The sequence below is a fragment of the Bos mutus genome, chromosome 2, assembly GCF_027580195.1.
Source record: "Bos mutus isolate GX-2022 chromosome 2, NWIPB_WYAK_1.1, whole genome shotgun sequence".
NCBI lineage: Eukaryota > Metazoa > Chordata > Mammalia > Artiodactyla > Bovidae > Bos > Bos mutus.
The window spans coordinates 89,224,902-89,245,011 of record NC_091618.1 but is presented as its reverse complement, the minus strand read 5'-3'; the positions used below and the strand labels follow the sequence as shown (position 1 = coordinate 89,245,011).

The window sequence follows — 20,110 nt, the reverse complement described above, 5'->3', positions numbered from 1 at the left end:
CTCTCTCAATGCTTCTTCCCCGCTGCACACAGCATTGGAAGAATTTTGTGTCTGCAGAGATCCACAATCATTCATTCAATCTGCTCTCTTGAGCTTTCCAAACTTTGCCCTGTTCTTTCCACTTTAAATACCAGGGATAAAGTGCCCCAGGTACCAGGCTACACATATCAAAGTAGAAGTGTCCATGCTCATGCTCAAAAGAAGCATTTCCCAGCTAAGTCGAACGTTCACCTCTGTGTACCAAAGGGTGAGTTCAAATTCTGAGAATTTGAGGCAGTATTTGTCTACCCTATTTGCTCAGTGGGTAGGACTTCTGAACCAGGTACCTGGGTTCCCTAGTGCAAATCAGATTCCTAGTAGTCCACCTAGCTGGCTTGAAGGTTCTGAGGTGGGTGAGCAGCAAGAATTCCCTGTCCCCTTCTCAGAAAATGAAAATGATGAGAGGCCAGCTAATTGGACTAGTTGCTCATGTTGGCTAGTCTCAACAGATTCAACTCTAACCTTGCCTAAACACTACCATTAGGCTTTTCTCCCAGACTTCTCATACTCCAAATAGACCTTCTGATAAATTACCTGGCTTTGAGGACAGAGATCTGGGAGGACAGAGACCTTCCTGGGAGGTCTGATTGCACATTGTGTGTTGATCTTGGCTGTCTTGCATGGAGGAGGGTGTGTCTCTACAGGGTTACACTTGGTATTTAGGTCATGCACACGCAGGGTCATTAATTAATTAAATATGATAATAAAGCTAGGGATGGGCCCAATCCTTAACGCACTGAGAAAGACTTTCAAGGTAGGGATACTCCCAGGTCTGAATGTTTCCCGGGGCCAAGCGTGAGTCATGAGTGAGCCCAAATGTGTTCTCTCTGAACCTTTTCACCCAGATACCTCAATGCAAAGTACCTTAAGCATGGCCCCTGTCCTCAAACAACTTGTCTTCACACACCACCATGTGTGATACCTCGTTGCTCACTCAGGCCTGTGTTATTATTGCTGGGAGAGGCTGGGGTCAAGGCGAAGCTAAACTGATGGGCAGCTAGGAAGCTGGGCCAGTAGTAGCCTTGGGCCCGTGAACACCAGGGAGAAGGCAGGCAGGGTGTGGGGAAGGCAAAGCTCTGGGCGCAGACTCCCCATGACCCAGATAGTGACGCTCCTCTCTAGAGAGATTAGAGGCCGGACAGTAAGTCGCTTTTGAATGCTTCTTGAAAGATGAATGGATGTGTTGAGAGTATGACTTATTTTTAGCCCTTCTTTTTTGCCTCATGGCTATTTCTGACAGTATTTTTTCCATTTTGCCTAGCTTCAACAGAGTTTCTTGTCACACACATTTCCCCACATTCACAGAATGATCCTATCCCTTCCATAGGAGGACTTCAGCGGAGGCCTCAATTCCTAGCCTGAACGTGGCTTTGGAAGCTGGTTTTTGACACTTGATGTGCTGAAAACCCTGAGAAAACTGTTTCTGAATAAATTATTATCTCTAATTTAGAAAAATAATCCTACATTTTTAGGCCATGATTCTGAAAATGATTATTCCCACTGAACATTTTTTCTTCTCAAGTGAGAATGAACAGTCTATGTTTCCATCAGGTTAGCTTGCTTTTTTGGTTAAAATTTGCTACCTCTAAATTTATTCTCTGCCTTTCCCGAGGTTGGTAATCCTAGTGGCCCTGGCCATCTCACAGCTGAATGAAGGAAGAGGAGACCTCTAAAAGCTGTTCTCCATTACCTATGTCATACTTTGAGCAGCAAAGAAGGAACATTTTGATGAGTTTACCTTTTCTCTAACTCAAGCATGGAGAAGGCAATGGCACCCCACTCCAGTACTCTTGCCTGGAAAATCCCATAGATGGAGGAGCCTGGTAGGCTGCAGTCCATGGGGTTGCTAAGAGTCAGATATGACTGAGCGACTTCACTTTCACTTTTCACTTTCATGCATTGGAGAAGGAAATGGCAATCCACTCCAGTGTTCTTGCCTGGAGAATCCCAGGGATGGGGGAGCCTGGTGGGCTGCCGTCTACGGGGTCTCGCAGAGTTGGACACGACTGAAGCGACTTAGCATTAGCATTAGCATTAACTCAAGCACAAGCAATATAGCTTTCTCAGAGACTAATGGTCTGGGTTCTTTTCCCCTCCTGTATACAAAGAAGTGGGCTTCCCTGAAGGCTTAGACGGTAAAGAATCTGCCTGCAATGTGGGAGACCTGGGTTCAATATTTGGGTTGGGAAGACCCCCTGTAGGAGGGCAGGGCAACCCACTCCAGTATTCTTGTTTGGAGCATCCCATGGACAGAGGAGCCTGGCTGACTATAGTCCCCGGGGTCGCCAAGAGTTGGACATGATTGAGCAACTAACACCTATACAATAAAGGGGGTGGATTAGATGTTTTCTAAGTTCCCAGTCATCTCTGACTTTGTGACCTGAGAGATGGCTTTTTAGTAAAAGTGCCGGATAAAGGTAGAGCTGTCACTCATGACACCCTGGTGACAAGTGTGTGTGGAAGAGAGTCCTGGATCAGGAGCAAAGTCCTTGTGGTAGAAACTACCAGTTGGACCTCCCTTAGCTACTCTAAAGTCTTAGCTGTAAAAAGCTGTAAGTGAGGTCATGTTGACTAACTGAAGCAATGATTTGTTGGAAGTGCTTTGACGATAAACTAAAATACAAAGAATCAGGAGTTGCTATTAAGAGAATAGCAAAAAGTCTCTTTCAGAAACCATTTCTCAGCTTCTGAATTTTAAGTCTCTAGTCAGCTTAAAATATAACTATATAGATATTCCTCCTCCCACCAACTGTCCCCCATCCAATTTCAACAACTGCAATGAATTAAAATTTGCGAAAGGAAATAACAAAACAATAGTAATTTGCTAATGGGAAAAGCCATGATTCTAAAATGAGCTACGGAGAGTAACCCCTGAAAATGAAGGCTTGATTTGAAAGTCACTTTGGAAACCTGCCTTGGTTTTGTAATGTTAAGTTGTAAGTTAGAAATTTTATGTTCAAAAAATTCAGAGACCTGTTTTTCAGCAGATTCCAGTGAAGAACACACCAGGCTAAAGTCATACTGGCTCATGTTCATGCTTTAGTCCTGCTCCCGAGTTGCTATGCAAGCTTAGAAAACTGGCTGAATCTCTTAAGATCAAGTTCTCCCAGTCACAATGTGGATTGATAGCAGACACTCAGAGTTTTCACATATTTCACTCTAGTTATGAAAGTTAAAGGTAATTTATTTTAAAATATTTGTGAAAGCCCTTTTGGTATTTCAGATAAAAGTGACCATAATGCAACTAAGATACCACATCTAGCTTTACATACCTGATACGCCCTGAACATTATTTGTAAATAAAATCTTATAAATGTGTTACGAAGGGGATATAAAAGGCCTTTATAAAGCAAAGGATCCTTTTTGGAACTCCAAATTGGGTTACCACGTAAACCTATGTTTTCAAAACCAGATTTTCTATAAAAGCACAGTGTACCTACAGCACTGTTAACCTTAAACCCACAGAGCCTTTCACAGAGGTTAGTAATAAGAGCTATATTCATGTAAGTGTGACACCTTAATAAGCACCAACCACATCACCAATCCAGAGCCTAGTAGAAAATCTCTAACTTTGGGGAAAACATGTATTTTCCTGGAAATTTCAAAATAAAGGGTGCTAAAGAATAACCAGGAATCATAAATGAGCTGGAGTTTTTCAAGGTCACTTTCAATGTCTATCATTTTACTAAGAAAAATGCAATAAAAGTGTTGCATAGCTAAAAATGACATTTTTACTATTTAAATATTTGTTTCCTGTTGCAGAAGATACTGTCAAGGGAAAATGTTTTCTATTGCATCATCACTAATATAATCAACCCCAAGAATAAAATAAAATTTGAAAATAAAGAGGTAATGGGATAGCACTTAAATATATAGATACACACACACACACCTTTTTCTATTTCCTGATTTAACAAAGAAATTGTCTAGGGAAACTGCACATCTGATTGAAGGGTCTGGTAATCTTTCCTTCTTTGATTTTCTGCAGCACTTACTGTCTGTATGAAACATTTGGCATGGGTGAATTGTCTTGTGTCTTTTCGTGCATGTATTTCTTGTCTATACAACTAAGTGAGCTCCTGGAAGGAAGTTCCCTTCAACACAGAGCCCAGTCAATGCCTTGTACGTAACCCAGGTGCCTTAGTCATTGGTTGGCATGTGCATTGCAGGGAGGAGCCTGGTGAGATACACTTAAAATCTTTATTCATTGATTTACAATATGTACAATATTTACAAAATTTAGGCATTAAATCCCATATTGACGTGAATGCTGTGAGAAGTCTAAAAATAAATAAATGGCACGTAGGTTCATAGACACATCGCGGCTCTTTGCACTTCATCACCAACTGTAGGGTTTAATGAGATTTAAGGTGGTAGAAAATTCAGATGGATGACTGGTCCTGGACCTTCCACATGAATAGCCCTTCCTTGGCTCCTCGAGGCTGGGGTTGGTGAGTAAACTACTTTCTTTGAAGAGAGTGAAATACCAGCCATTCTATAGGCACATGGGTGCACAAAGCCACACCATGTGGAGTTTGCAGTGACCCCTTGGGCAGCAGGTAAGTTTGCACCATTGCGGACCCGGTCCCTCCACACCAGTCAGGGAGGCTTTGGAGAGGCGCCTTCTTATGAAGAACCAAGATTTGGACTTTCTCTCTTATTCTAATCACATGCAGTACATGGAAGGTGTCAGTGGAGAGTGACCCATGCATGAAAATGTATTTGTGGGTATATACAACATCAAACTGTCATTGTCTTATGTCATCTTCAGATGTAGGACCAACCTGCCTCCTCTTTGACAGCAAAAGGAATGAATGAAGAAGCTATACCTCACCCCCCAAAGAAGAAACACTGTCTGGGGTCACACACAAATGACATCCTGTAGAAGCAGGACTAAACAAATTCCACATATAAGATGAAAAAATACCCATGATGTTAGGCCTGGAAGTTTTCCTAGGGGTGGCAATTCTATCTTCCCTTTCTCTTCCATCCTGCCTCATCCCACATAACCTAAACCAGAAGGAAAAGCTTCTTAGAGCCTCAGTACCTTCATCTGTCAAGTATAAATACTAGTAACATTCCTTACAGGGTTCTCACAGGGCTTATATGACCCAGCTCAAGTAAAGTGCTTAGCCTAGCGTCTGGCACCTAAGAGGTGCTTAGTAAATAAATGTCTTGCTTTCTCTCCCTCTACTTCCCCTACCCCAACTGTAAGCAACATATTGATAAGCCTACCAAACTCAGAATTAAGGCCATTTGATGCAATTAAAATGATTTTGTATCAGAGTTTCTGATGTCAGTTTCCATTTGGTCCCTTCGGGGGTGAGGGGTATCTCATTTTATGAGTTCAAGATCTCTTCCTGTGCAGGGCAGATGGCCCCCAACAACTGTCCTCCTAATCAGTAATGATTCCACCGAAGTCCATGCAAAGATATGCCCCAACCCTGCTGAGAAACTCATACCAGTGATGGTCACCACCTGAATACTTCTCGGACAGCACCATTGAGGAAACCATGAGCAAAAACCCTGAGGCCAACACGTTACTCTTTTTCATAAGTTTTTTCAACACTGATGCAAGTATTATAGATAACTTTCAACGAACATATATTACAAGCTCTACCACCGTTGAAAAATAGGCATTCTGATTTGATTGTTTTGTTCAGAATAAAGAATCTTTTACAATATACCTTAGTTTCTAGTTATGCCATACAAAAATAAATATTATATAAGTGATTTATAAGGAAGAAGAAAAAATTGTAACTTGAGGTGCCAAAAAAATAGGAAGGATGGTGAAAGTTTTACCATTTACTTCAAAAGCAATCATCTGAATCCAAGAAAAACTTCTCTCTGGGTTTTTGTACTATTCTCATCATGAACCTACTGGCCCACCTGCTTCTCATCCTGGGATATTACGACTTCTTTCCCTATCAATCTGGAGACAACATAATGCAGAAACCTCTCCCTGAAGTCATGGGGGATTTGGAAGAGCAAGAACAAAGGAGGCTCTTGGGCAGTGTAAATTGCAGATGAAAGGTTTGGCAGAGACACTGACTGGCCACTCACAAACGAATCAATTCCACACGTCTTCCTTTCATTCTGAAATCATTTCTCTGTCTCGATTAGCCATGCCTGAATAGAAGCTGACGCTTGGAGGAAATAAGCCCATCTTGCTGTCAGCCACTTTGGATACCTATTAGTCCAAGTAGAATCCAGAATTTCATGGAGCAAAATTAGGTGCCAGTCAAGGCTAATCTCACCAATTTTATGAAGGGATAAACAGCCACCTTATGAATGCTAATTCAATTAAGTTGGGAAAAATCCTTTTCCAGCCACCTCTCCTCTCATACAAAAAACCTTATGATTGCCTTTTTTTATCCCATGCAGAAAAAAGGGAGTATGATTCCTATCACTGGGAGAAGAATATTGGGACAATTAGATTGGACAAACTGTTTACTATTTTTCTAGGGACTTAGATCAGAATTGCCAAGGAAACTGTCCATTCATTTGGGAATCAAAGTTTTTAAAACTCTAAAGCTATAAGTGAATTCATGGTTGGACCACCTAAATCAGTGGTCATTGACCTTTCTCCTGAAGAACACAGATCTATATGCGTCCATATAACATATGGGGCTTCCCAGGTGGCACTAATGGTAAACAATCCACCTGCCAATGCAGGAGACAAGAGACTCAGGTTCAATCCCTGGGTTGCAAAGATCCCCTGGAGTAGGAAATGGCACCCCACTCCAGTATTCTTGCCTAGGAAATTCCATGGACAGAAGAGCCTGGTGGGTTATAGTCCATGGGATCACAAAGCATTAGACACAACAGAGCGACTGAGCACACACATCTCAGAGGGTCCCAGGACTTCTGTGGTTTGTGCATGTATTGCAAATTAAGAGCCCCAGATCTCAGTAAACAAAAAACTATGTTTTGGAGCGAAAACAAATGCTTATGGCATAGAATTCAGACGTTGTTTGGGGGCAGGCTGCTTTGATGAGGTCTTGAAATGACTACATTGAAGCAATGCTTGTTCCTTGTGGTAAGTAGAAGTGCTTGGCTGTGAAGACATCTGGAGTGCTGTGTTTTCACATATGTGACTATTGTCAGGCCAATGCCTCATGCATGACTATGGACCCTCAAGGCCCCCAGGGATTGCTACTACAGGGTGCCTCTGAGCTGCTATAATGTGAGTCCCAACCACACCCACAAGCAGGACACTATCACGGACATGCAGTGTGGGTGCCCATTCGTCTGATTTATGGGTGATGTTGTAGCAAATGTGGCATCAGTTTCATTTCGGGGGAGCGGCAAGTTACAGATATTTCCTTCACAACAGGAAGTGCAGACCTGAAAGAAAGGAAGAGAAAAAGAAGGGGGATGAGGAGCTGGCAGATGAAGGGGGCAGAGAGTTTTGAAGGAATTGGCTCCTTCACAGCAAGATGCAAATGAAAATTACCTGTTCTACAAAGGAAACACCAACTCTGTGTTTAAGTGGGTGGGATGAAATTTCACCTGGAAGCGTTGTGATCAAAATAAAACCTCCTGCCCAGACTAAACTTCTAGGGATATGCGTTCTGTTTCTCACATCCTACCAAATGGTTCTTATGGGTTTCCCTTGTGGCTCAGATGGTAATAGAATCTGTGTGCAATGCAGGAAACCCGGGTTCAATCCTGGTGGGGAAGATCCCCCTGGAGAAGGGAATGGCAACCCACTCCATTATTCTAGCCTGGAGAATTCCATGGACTGAGTAGCCTGGCAAGCTACAGTCCACAGGATCGCAAAGAGTCGGACACAACTGAGCACAACATGTGGCTATTATACCATTTTACAGCCTTCCAAGGTCTCAGTTATTCCATCTGTGAAATGGGAATTGTAAAACTTATGTTTGTCAGAGAGGCTCTCTGACTACTTGAGGAAGCTGTTAAGATAGTAATTAATTTGCCACGTTTTCACAGTGAAAGTGAAATGCCTACAACCGAGTTAATTTAAAATTATTTAACTTTCATTAGAACTGTCTGCATAATTATCTCCACTCCCATGGGTAAGTTAAAATTTGAAGGGCTTTCATTTATGCAGTTACTCCTGCTTTATACTGCTTTCCTCATGCAGCATAAGAAAAAAAACCCAAAAGATTATTGACAGAAATTATTTTAGGCCATGGCTCCCCACATACAGTAATCTCAGCTTCAACTGCAAAGTTACTAGAAATGCAAAATCTCACACTTCACCCAAAATTTAGCAATTTAGAATCTGTATTTGAACAAGATCCCCAAGTGATTCACATGCACAGTAATGTTTGAAAAGCTCTTTGATGTTTAATATCTTACACAGTTGTTATCTTAAAGAGATCTGAGTTTGGTCACAGGTGACATGGACTAGGAAGACATGATGTTGAAGAGAGAGACCAAAGGTCAGAAGTGAGTTTGGATTCTGTCTGTCACTAATTCACCTGAGCACATGAATCACTTCTCTGACCTACAGCTTCCTTCTTGGTAAAGTGTCACCATAATATCTGAAAGCCAAACTTAGCTTGGAGTGGGATAGAGGGGTCTGGTCAAGTAAAACCCTTGGGTTTATGTTTCATATTTCAATTATTATTTATGACCATAATTTCTCAATAAACCAAAAAAAAAAAAAAAAGAAAAGAATTCCTAGTGTATTTCACAAGTCACTTGAAAATTGAGTGTTGTCTTAGGAGAAAGAAGCCCCCACTAATAGTGAGAGTGGGGGCTGCCTCAAGCCACCAGGAAGGTGGCCCAGTGGGGAGAAAAGGGCAGCCTCCAAGGTCAAGGACTGACATACAAGACCTGTACAGCTAGCTTGGCATGAATGGCGGGAGAGTAGGGGTGTTCCCCCACTCCAATCCTGAGCCTGGCTGCCCTTCTCTGAATCTTGCCATTTTCCTTCAAGGCTACCTTTGAAGTCTGTTCTACACGGAGTGCTTCTGTCCAGGGATCAGATGGAGTTTAAGGAAAGTAAATCCACAGGAAACAGCAGGGTCTCCTGTCACCGGCTCAAACGACTCAGGAGCCAATGTCTTAGTGTTAGTCACTCAATCACGCCCGACACTTTGTGACCCCAGGAGCCAGCAGATAACTTCCAAATCAACGTCCCAATAAAGATATGAGCTCCACTTTACAGAAAGTTATCAAAGCTAAATTGCCTTGTCCATCCTCAGTTGAATGAACTTAATAATTTTCAATACTTTCCTGGTGTTGTGTTTATATAATTTATACTGGTTATCCTATACCCTGATATAAGTTTTTATTCTTTTAGCACCAACATGAAAGGAAGCATCTTTTCATAATGGTATGAAGACTGTCAAAAGTCAGCCTACACGGGGGAGTAGGCTCATGGAGCTCATGAGCCCTAGTGGGCATCTGGATAGGAGGAAGCCTGACTATGGTGTCCCATCATTTGCTTGGTTGCCGACCTTGTGGCCTTCATGCTCGGAGTCTCTGCAGCCAGTGGACAAGCAGTCTTCCAGTGGAACACAGCGCTTGGTGACAGAGATGCTGTTTCCTGTGACTTCCATGGTGTGCTGAGTGTAGCAGTATCTAGTCTCTGTCAATAGGGAAAACAGATGTTAATTGAGATGGGAAACATTAGCCCAACCTGGATGAAAACAAAACAATAGGAATGTCAACACTAAGATCTAATGGCACCCTGAACATACACTGCGTTAAGTTGATATCCAATCCCAAGACCTCCTTGGAGACATCCACTTCACTGTGACAGAAGGAGACCTTCTGAATAACACTGCTCTCCCATAAAATCCTCATACTCCAAGACCTTGTGGTATTACTCTGTCTTCCAACAAATTTTGCCACTGCCAAACTTTGCCACGGTACTGATTTTTATTTTTAGGGCACGAGAGGTTTGGAGGAATGATTTAGGATGTGGGAATCATATAATTTTCAGGAAGACGAAGGGGTGAAAAGTCCAAAGAAACCAAGGTTAAAAGAAAAAAAGTGAGACAGGTAATGAAGATCTTCAAGGAAAGAAAAGACTACAGCAGAGACTGGTGTGTGTGTGTGTCCATCCAAGTGTGTGTATAAGTGTCCTTATGTGTGTGCCCATATACAAGATTGGGAAACAGCTATTCCCAAGTATGACAGAATGATTAAAAACACACTCATTGTACCTGGAGAAAATGACTTCATCCAAAAGAAAGAACTTCTAGCCTATGAGCACAGTTGAATCCTACAATTCATGACAGGAGAAAACTAATCCAGCAGTAAGAGTCATCTTCCCCCAGGGCGATTTCAGTTTCTTTCCAAAAAGGCAGATGGACACCATGAAGTGAGTTTTCAGAGTCCCTCTAAACTTAGGAGTCTGAAAACTTGAGATTTCCTCCAAAATTCCATGGAGAATTTTTTAACTTGGAATTTAAAGAATAAAGAAAAATGACTTTGTCAATGTAATTCTTTAAGGCCTCTAGGCAGTGTTCAGCTTTCTAAGCCTGGGATTTAGGAGAATGTTCCTGCTTCACTGTCAGATTGAAAAAAATAATAATAACTCAAGAAATGCCACCGAGCTGTTTTTCATCCATATCTTGGACCCAACTTTGCATGCTTTATACATTTTGGATATTTAGTGGCTAAAATAGAATTATGACCTTCTGTGATATTATTTATTAGGCAATAAAAATTCCCCTCACCAAAGTACTAAAGTCAAGAGAAGAAAGCTCAGGAATTTTAGGCCCAGAGAATGAACTAATACCACACTGACATATTCTGGGGGTCATAAAAATCAGGGGTTTAATATTCTTTCCAGACACCCTCACCCAATAGAATCTGAGTGGCCTGCTTGAGTCTTGCTAAGGGTAAAAACGTGTCCGACATTGGTGTGGGTACCTGTATTGAGTCTGTGTCAATGCCCTCCCCCAAGGGCTGTTCTCACACTGCACCCAACCAGAATTTCATCATTTGGGACCAGGTCAGGGAAGTTCCTAGTCCCAGGTCAGGGAAGCTCAGGATCTGGGGGCTCTTTGGAGTAGGTAAAACTAAGGTCACCCTATGAGCTCACAAGAAAATCTGAAAGTTTTGCAGCTGGCGATGGTTCTCTCAAAGTTCTAAAATATTTTAAAATTGAAATGGTTGCTTTTCTGATGAAGAGGAAGTGGCATGATTTTTTACTTATTTTTTAAGCCTTTAGCAGTGTTTAACAAATGGAAGCCAGTGCCCTGAGAGGTTTACCGCACCTTCCAAAGAGGACTGGCTTACTTTAGTACCAGACTTGGATGTTTATGGCCATGTTAATAGATGCCTTTCTCAGCCCCTACCCCAACTTTTAGACATTCAAGAAAGCAATAAAAACAGGAATGTTCTTATCTTCTGTCTCTTCTTCCCACAGACAACCAGGAACAGCTGCCAGAGGTTTTATTGCTCCACATGTAAATCTGAGCAGATAAGATCATACATTTATGGACTAAGTAAATCATTACATGGTTTCAGTTTGGGAAACCAGGTTTTGTCCCTCAAGTATCGAATTATCTTGTTTTAAGGAAGCCTTAAAATAACAATGGGTAAACTTCATATTACTACTTTTTGTTCATATTTTTATATCTATAACAAACTCTTTTAATTTATTAACTGGAATAATTAAATGAAAGTAGAGACAATTGATGAACCTGTTTGTTTTTTTTCAGGACAATATGCAAAAGCCCAATATGTAATAAGCCAATTCTTGCCATTCTGTGGGGAAAATGGTGATCAGTGATGAGACTGGTTAAGATTTGTTTTCTTACATGTCAACAAGTCCAATCCATAAAACAAAGATACATTGAGAACACCCCATTACTTGTAGCCATAGAGACTTCAGATATGAAGTGTGAATCCCTTGGAAATATCCATTCTTAAAACACGAAATCCAAGGTGAATTGTGAAATGTTAAAAACCTATATGCAGGTCAGGAAGCAACAGTTAGAACTGGACATGGAACAACAGACTGGTTCCAAATAGGAAAAGGAGTACATCAAGGCTGTATATTGTCACCCTGCTTATTTAACTTACATGCAGAGTACATCATGAGAAACACTGGGCTGGAAGAAGCACAAGCTGGAATCAAGATTGCTGGGAGAAATATCAATAACCTCAGATATGCAGATGACACCACCCTTATGGCAGAAAGTGAAGAGGAACTAAAGAGCCTCTTGATGAAGGTGAAAGGGGAGAGTGAAAAAGTTGGCTTAAAGCTCAACATTCAGAAAACGAAGATCATGGCATCTGGTCCCATCACTTCATGGGAAATAGATGAGGAAACAGTGGAAACAGTGTCAGACTTTATTTTTTTGCTATAATCACTGCAGATGGTGATTGTAGCCATGAAATTAAAAGACGCTTACTCCTTGGAAGGAAAGTTATGACCAACCTAGATAGCATATTCAAAAGCAGAGACATTACTTTGCCAACAAAGGTCTGTCTAGTCAAGGCTATGGCTTTTCCAGTGGTCATGTATGGATGTGAGAGTTGGACTATGAAGAAAGCTGAGCATCAAAGAATTGATGCTTTTGAACTGTGGTGTTGGAAAAGACTCTTGAGAGTCCCTTGGACTGCAAGGAGATCCAACCAGTCCATTCTAAAGGAGATCAGTCCTGGGTGTTCTTTGGAAGGACTGATGCTAAAGCTGAAACTCCAGTACTTTGGCCACCTCATGTGAAGAGTTGACTCACTGGAAAAGACTCTGATGCTGGGAGGAATTGGGGGTAGGAGGAGAAGGAGACAACAGAGGATGAGATGGCTGGATGGCATCACCGACTCAATGGATGTGACTTTGAGTGAACTCCGGGAGTTGGTGATGGACAGGGAGGCCCGGCGTGCTGCAATTCATGGGGTCGCAAAGAGTCGGACATGACTGAGCGACTGAACTGAACTGAACTGAACTGAGTGTGGAAAAGGATTCGGGAGTTAAATAAGTGTTGGAAATGCTCAAAGTTGAACAGCTTTCTTTAGTGGATAACTTATGAAAGCCTTGAATTTATATCGCGATCTCCAAGGAGCGAAGGGTGGGCAAGCAGGCAGAATTTCCCAAGCAGAGCTAGGTGGACCACATGTGACTTATCACTGGATGGTAGGATTGACAAAAATTCAGCCCCAGAGCCCTGCTCTCTATGCATTTTGAATAATCCTTGGGTTAGTAATGAGGTTACATGAGAATCAAGCCTGCTGATAACTTCACAGTAAAAGGATTTCAAAGACTTTTATCTAAAAGATAAAAGATGGATTTGAATTTCTACCAGGTTAGTTTCAGCCTCTAAAATCTCGTATTCCACAACTGCATGGAATTCCCAGAGGTGGTGAAACAAAAGTCTTTTACTATGATACTCAAAGGCATTCAGCTAAAATCAGAAGTGGGTAAGAGAACTTGATCAACTACAGGAAAACACAAAATATAATTTTTATGAAATTCACACACACACAGTCTCTTACAGTAGCATAAAGTTGGGTTATGTATTTTAGTACACCCTGCCAATCCATTTCTTTAATTTTACATTTAATGTAATTATTTATATGGTAGCACTTAGTTCTGCCATTTAAATTTTTCTTTTCTGTTTGTTCTGCTTTGTGTTTGCTTGTTCTGTCTATTTTCTTTTTCCTCCATTCCTGTGAACACTTTCTAGAATTCCATTTTGATTTTTCTACAGTGTTTTTGGATGTATCTCTTTTTATAGCTTTTTTTTTTTTTTTAAGTGGTTGCTCAGGTATTGTTACACACATAACTTATCACAGTCTGCTGGCATCATTTTATCAGTTCAAGTGAAGCATAGCAATCTTCCCTCTGTTCATGTCTTATTACCCTCTCTTGTTTGTAAGATAATTGTCTTCTATAATCCCTTACATACATTTAGAACCACATGAGACAGCACTACAAATTTTGCTTCAACCATCAAACATAATTTAGAAAACTCAAGAGTAGAAGTATGGTCATATCGTACTATCAAAGACATATTTTCGCTTACCATGTTTTTTCTTCCTTTCTGATAGTCCAAGTTTCCTTCTTTCATCATTTTCTTTCTGTATAGAGAACTTACTTTGGCCATTCCTTTAGAGTAGGTCTGCTGGTGAGAAAGTTTTTGTTTTCTTTCATCTGAGAATGTCTTATTTCCCCTGTCTTTCCCAAACAAAATTTTCTCTGGATATGGGATTCTGCATTATTTCTTTTCTAATGCCTGAAAAACGTTGTGCCATTTCCTTCCATCCTCAATGGTTTCTGATGAGAACTTCTGTCAAATAATTTTTCTCTGACAAGGTGTTTTTTCTCTCTTCATCTTTCAGTATTTTTCTTTTAGTTTCAGAAGTTTGACTTATGTGTCTTTGCGTAGATTTCTTTAGTTTTATCCTCTTTGGCGTTCACTCAAGTTCTCAAATCTGCAGGATTTCATCTTTAGCTAAATTTGGAAAGTTTCATCCATAATTCTTTGAGTACTTTTTTTAGCTCTGCCCTTTTTCTACCTTTCTGAGACTCTAATGACACATTGTTTAAATCTTTTGTTATACTCCCGCAGATCCCTGAGGCTCTGTTTTGGGAGGGAATTTTTTTTTTTCCTCTCTGTTATTCAGAATTTGGTAATTTCTATTGTTCCACCTTCCAGTTCACTGATTCTTTCCTCTGTTTCTTCCATTCTACTGATAAGCTCATCCACGCTGTTTTAATTTCAGCTATAGTATTAACCGTTTTGAAATTTCCATTTGGTTCTTCTTTATATTTTCTTTTTTTTTGGCTGAGATTTTATTTCTCATTTGTTTCAAGTGTGTTTGTATTTGTTCATTGAAACATTTTTGTTATGGTTACTTTAAATCTTTATTAGCTAATTCAAACATCTTTGTAGCTATCTCATTACTCAGTTCAGTTCAGTCACTCAGTCATGTTGGACTCTGTGACCCCACAGACTGTAGCACACCAGACTTCCCTGTCCATCACCAATTTCGGGAGCTTACTCAAACTCATGTCCATCACATCAGTAATGCCATCCAACCATCTCATCCTCTGTTGTCCCCTTTTCCTCCCACCTTCATTCTCTCCCAGCATCAGGGTCTCTTCCAATGAGTCATTTTTTCTTATCAGGTGGCCAAAGTGTTGAAGTTTCAGCTTCAGTATCAGTCCTTCCAATGAATATTCAGGACTGATTTCCTTTAGGATGAACTGGTTGGATCTCCTTGCGGTCCAAGGGACTCTCAAGAGTTTTCTCCAACAACACAGTTCAAAAGCATCAATTCTTCAGCACTCAGCTTTCTTTGGGAGAAGGCAATGGCACCCCACTGGGACATGACTGAGCAACTTCATTTTCACTTTTCACTTTCATGCATTGGAGGAGGAAATGGCAACCCACTCCAGTGTTCTTGCCTGGAGAATACCAGGGACGGCAGGGCCTGGTGGGCTGCCGTCTATGGGGTCGCACAGAGTCAGACACGACTGAAGCGACTTAGCAGCAGCAGCAGCAGCAGCAGCTGCAGCAGCTTTCTTTATAGTCCAACTCTCACACCCATACATGACTACGGGAAAAACCACAGCTTTGACTAGACAAAGCTTTGTTGGTAAAGTAATGTCTCTGCTTTTTAATATGCTGTCTAGGTTGGTCATAGCTTTTCTTCCAAGGAGCAAGTGTCTTTTAATTTCATGACTGCAGTCACCATCTGCAGAGATTTTGGAGCCCAATAAAATAAAGTCTCTCACTGTTTTCATTGTTCCCCATCTATTTACCCTGAAGTGATGGGACTGGATGTTAGTAATTGTCATTTTTCATTTTGTTTGAGATCTTCCTGGTATGACAAGTGATTTTTTTATTGAAACCTAGACATTTTGGTATTATAACATTTCAGATCTTATTTAAACCTTATGTTTTAGCTAACTTCCTCTGACTCAGTCCCAGTAGGGGGAGGGGGTCTGCAGCCTCATTACTGCTGGCTAGCAGTCAAGTCCAGGCTCCCTACTGTCTCCTTTCACAACTGAGAGTGCTCTCCTCATTACTTCTGGGTGGGATTTCCAGCTCCCCACTAGGTCTCCTATGATACCTTCTTGGCTAAGAGTGGTAGGAGTGCCTTGTTAATGATTCCCACATGGCCTCAACTGATGCCACTCTACTAATGGGAGTCTGGCCTTATTACCACACACTCCCTAGTGGAGTCCTGACTCTCCACTTGGCCTCCTCTCACATAGTCCCAACAGGGACTGGGGGGAAGAACAACGTCATTACTGTTGGATAAGGGTAGAAGCCCAGGTCCCAGACATGGTCTGTACTGACACCATGGGGGAGGCCTCATTACCACCCAAGGGGAATCTCAGGGGAGGTTAGTATGTCTCATTACAGCTTGTTCATGGTGGAAGTCTAAGCCTTTGTTACCATGGGGGTGGTGGTAACCTACAACTGATCTCTGTGGTATTCGGCTGGAGTGGTTAATGTCTAGATTTCTGTTCTTTCCAGGCTGCCTCCTTCTTGGTCCTTTGGCTACAGAGAGATTACTTTTGTTGGAGTTTATTATTTTGGTGCCTGTGGTATTTCCAGGTTTCCAGCTTTGTCATTTCCAAGTCTGGAATGTATAGGACAAAAACAAAACCCAGAGAACTCACCTTCTTGGGTCATGAGGACCTTAGCTAATCTGCCTTTTTCTGTCTTTCTTTTCACCAATATATATAATGTTCAGGAATTTAGTTGTACTTAGCAGGAGGAATAGAAAAATACATCTGCTCTGTCTTTCCAAAAATCCTCAACATTTCTGACATTTTGAGTTAGCTAGTTCTGGGTTGGGAGACTAACTTGTACAATGTAGTATATTTATCAGCATCTGCGGCCCCTTCTTCCGAGATGCCAGTAGCATCCCCAGCTGTGATGACCAAAAATGTTTCTATACATTAGTAAATGTCCTCTGAGGGGCAAAACCACTCTCAGTTAAGATAAACTGTTCAAGATTACAATCTTCTTGAGATTAAGGTGCATTCTTGAGTATGTTGGCATTCCCCACCCCCACTCCAATATACAGCACAGGACCTTGCATAATATAACAGGTGCTTAATGTATTAAGAATATAGGTGGATGGGTGGAAAGAATATATATATATATATATCTGGTCTCTTCAACTCAAGGTTGAACCAAATTAACTCTTTAACTTAGTTCTATGATATCTATTGGAGAAGGCAGTGGCACCCCACTCCAGTACTCTTGCCTGGAAAATCCCATGGACAGAGGAGCCTGGTAGGCCACAGTCCATGGGGTCGCTAAGGGTCGGGCATGACTGAACGACTTCACTTTCACTTTTCACTTTCATGCATTGGAGAAGGAAATGGCAACCCATTCCAGTGTTCTTGCCTGGAGAATCCCAGGGATGGGGGAGCCTGGTGGGCTGCCGTCTATGGGGTCACACAGAGTCGGACACGACTGAAGCGACTTAGCGACTTAGCAACGATATCTATAACATCTATTCCATTTCTGTAGTTCGAGTGAGCTCTTCAAATTTGAAAGTGAAATAATACTATATTTCAATCAGAAGCACAACCTTCACATAGTATAACTGCTTTGGGAAATCGCTTGCCAGGATTTACTAAATCTAAACTTATGCATATCTTAGGAATCAGTAATCCACCCTTAGATATACATCCAACAAAAAAGATAAGTACTAGAATGTTCATGGAAAAGTTATTTATACAAGAAAAAAAAACCCTGGAAACTACAAAAATGCCCAGTGGTAGAATGAATAAGTTATGGCATATACTCACACAGCAATGAGAATGAACTGCCTAGAAGTAGACCTAACAAAATGAATGAATCTCCCATAATATTGAGTGAAAGAACTCAGATACAAGATGGTATATACTGTATGATTCCACTCCTATTAAAAGACTTGATAAGAAACAAAACTAATCTATGCTATTGGAAATCAGGAGGATAATTTCCTTAGTTTTCTAGGGTTGCCATAGTAAAGTAGCACAGTCTGGGGATCTTAAACCACAGAAATTTATTTTCTCACAGGTCTAGAGGCTAAACGTCCAACATCAAGATGTCTGCAAGGTTAATTTCTTCTGAGGCCTCTTTACCTTTCTTATAGATGATCACCTTCTCTCTATATCTTTACATGGTCTTCCCTTTGCATATTTGTGCCCTAATCTGTTCTTATAAGGAGCTAGTCGTATTGGGTTAGAATCTACCCCAATAACACCTTCAAATACAGTTTCGTTTGGGGGTACTGGAATGAATTTGTGGACGGCATAATTCAGCCCATAACAGGGCCCTTGGTGGTAGGGACAGTGACTGAAATCAGACATGCTAGAACATACTGGGGTGTGGAATACGGTCAATTTCTTAATCTGGGTGCCACGCACATGGTAAGATCAGTTTGTAAAAATTCATCATGCTGTTCACTATTCTGTATGGATATCTCAATTTTAAGTTCCGTTAAATGAAAGTGAAAGAAAAAAAGAATCCACAATGAAGGAAAATAGACTTACGAGAAAGATGAACTACAAATGAGTTGCAGATAAGCTGAATTATTTAAGGTGTACCCTAATTAGGAATGTTCACATGCTCTCCTCTGGTGTCCAGGAATCTGATTAATCTCATGGCTTTCCTAGTGCTATCAACTGCTATCCACAGGCCTGTAAAAATATACTGTTTTCTTTTTCAAAGTAAGACATGTCTCAAGGCAGAAAGGAAAAGTAAATAAGTACTTTTCAACCAGATTGAGTCATAACTGCTCTCCTTTACCCTGCAGTCAGCATCTCTTGAAGAAACTACTAAACGGTTACTTCTCTCATTTTTAAAAACACCATCCACAGTTCTTAAGGACAAGTGACACTCTTCAGGAATCTCTGCTTTAACGCAAATCCCTGAAACTCAGAGAGTGATGCGTTTATCTCCAACAAAGACTAAGAAGGTGACTGAAAAGGATGCAACATGAGTGAGGATAAACAGAACTTTATGGTGGACAGTAGGTAAAATCAAAGCGAAATGCAAAAGCATCAAATCAATGCTTCCTATCTGAGGCAATTCTGTTAACAGAAAATATTTCGAAAAAAACACTGAGTTGGAGTAGGTCAGATACTCTTAGTTCAGTTCAGTCGCTCAGTCGTGTCCGACTCTTTGCAACCGCATGGAATGCACCACACCAGGCTTCCCTGTCCATCACCAACTCCTGGAGGTTACTCAAGTCCATGTCCATAGAGTTCGTGATACCATCCAACCATCTTATCTTATGTCGTCCCCTTCTCCTGCCTTCAATATTTCCCAGCATCAGGGTCTTTTCTAATGAATCAATTCTCCGCATCAGGTGGCCAAAGTATTGGAGTTTCAGCTTCAGCATCACTCCTTCCAATGAATCTTCAGGGCTATTTCCTTTAGAATTGACTGGTTTGATGTCCTTGCAGTCCAAGGGATTCTCAAGAGTCTTCTCCAACACCACAGTTCAAAAGCATCAATTCTTCGGAGCTCAGCTTTCTTTCTAGTCCAACTCTCACATCCATACATGACTACTGGAAAAACCATAGCTTTGACTACACAGACCTTTGTTGGTAAAGTAATGTCTCTGCTTTTTAATATAGTCTTAGTTTTCTGAATGTTGAGTTTTAAGCCAACTTTTTCACTCTCCTCTTTCACTTTCATTAAGAGGCCCTGTTGTCCCCTTCTCCTCCTGCCCCCAATCCCTCCCAGCATCAGAGTCTTTTCCAATGAGTCAACTCTTTGCATCAGGTGGCCAAAGTACTGGAGTTTCAGCTTTAGCATCATTCCTTCCAAAGAAATCCCAGGGCTGATCTCCTTCAGAATGGACTGGTTGGATCTCCTTGCAGTCCAAGGGACTCTCAAGAGTCTTCTCCAATACCACAGTTCAAAAGCATCAATTCTTTGGTGCTCAGCCTTCTTCACAGTCCAACTCTCACATCCATACACGATCACAGGAAAAACCATAGCCTTGACTAGGCGAACCTTTGTTGGCAAAGTAATATCTCTGCTTTTGAATATGCTATCTAGGTTGGTCATAACTTTCCTTCCAAGGAGCAAGCGTCTTTTAATTTCATGGCTGTAGTCACTCTCTGCAGTGATTTTGGAGCCCATAAAAATAAAGTCTGACACTGTTTCCACTG

General features: G+C 41.2%; 1 protein-coding gene across 1 annotated transcript in view; it reads right to left on the bottom strand.

Annotated features, from left to right (window-relative positions):
* Positions 1 to 3,128: 3,128 nt before the first annotated feature.
* LYPD6 (LY6/PLAUR domain containing 6) overlaps positions 3,129 to 20,110 on the bottom strand; it is a 133,382-nt gene continuing 116,400 nt past the window's right edge. Inside the window, exons 4-5 of the mRNA XM_005895064.3 lie at positions 9,474 to 9,604; positions 3,129 to 7,386 (exon numbers count right to left, since the gene is read on the bottom strand). Coding sequence (XP_005895126.1) covers positions 7,219 to 7,386; positions 9,474 to 9,604 — 299 coding nt within the window. The 3' untranslated portion in view covers positions 3,129 to 7,218. The remainder of the gene's footprint in view (positions 7,387 to 9,473; positions 9,605 to 20,110) is intronic.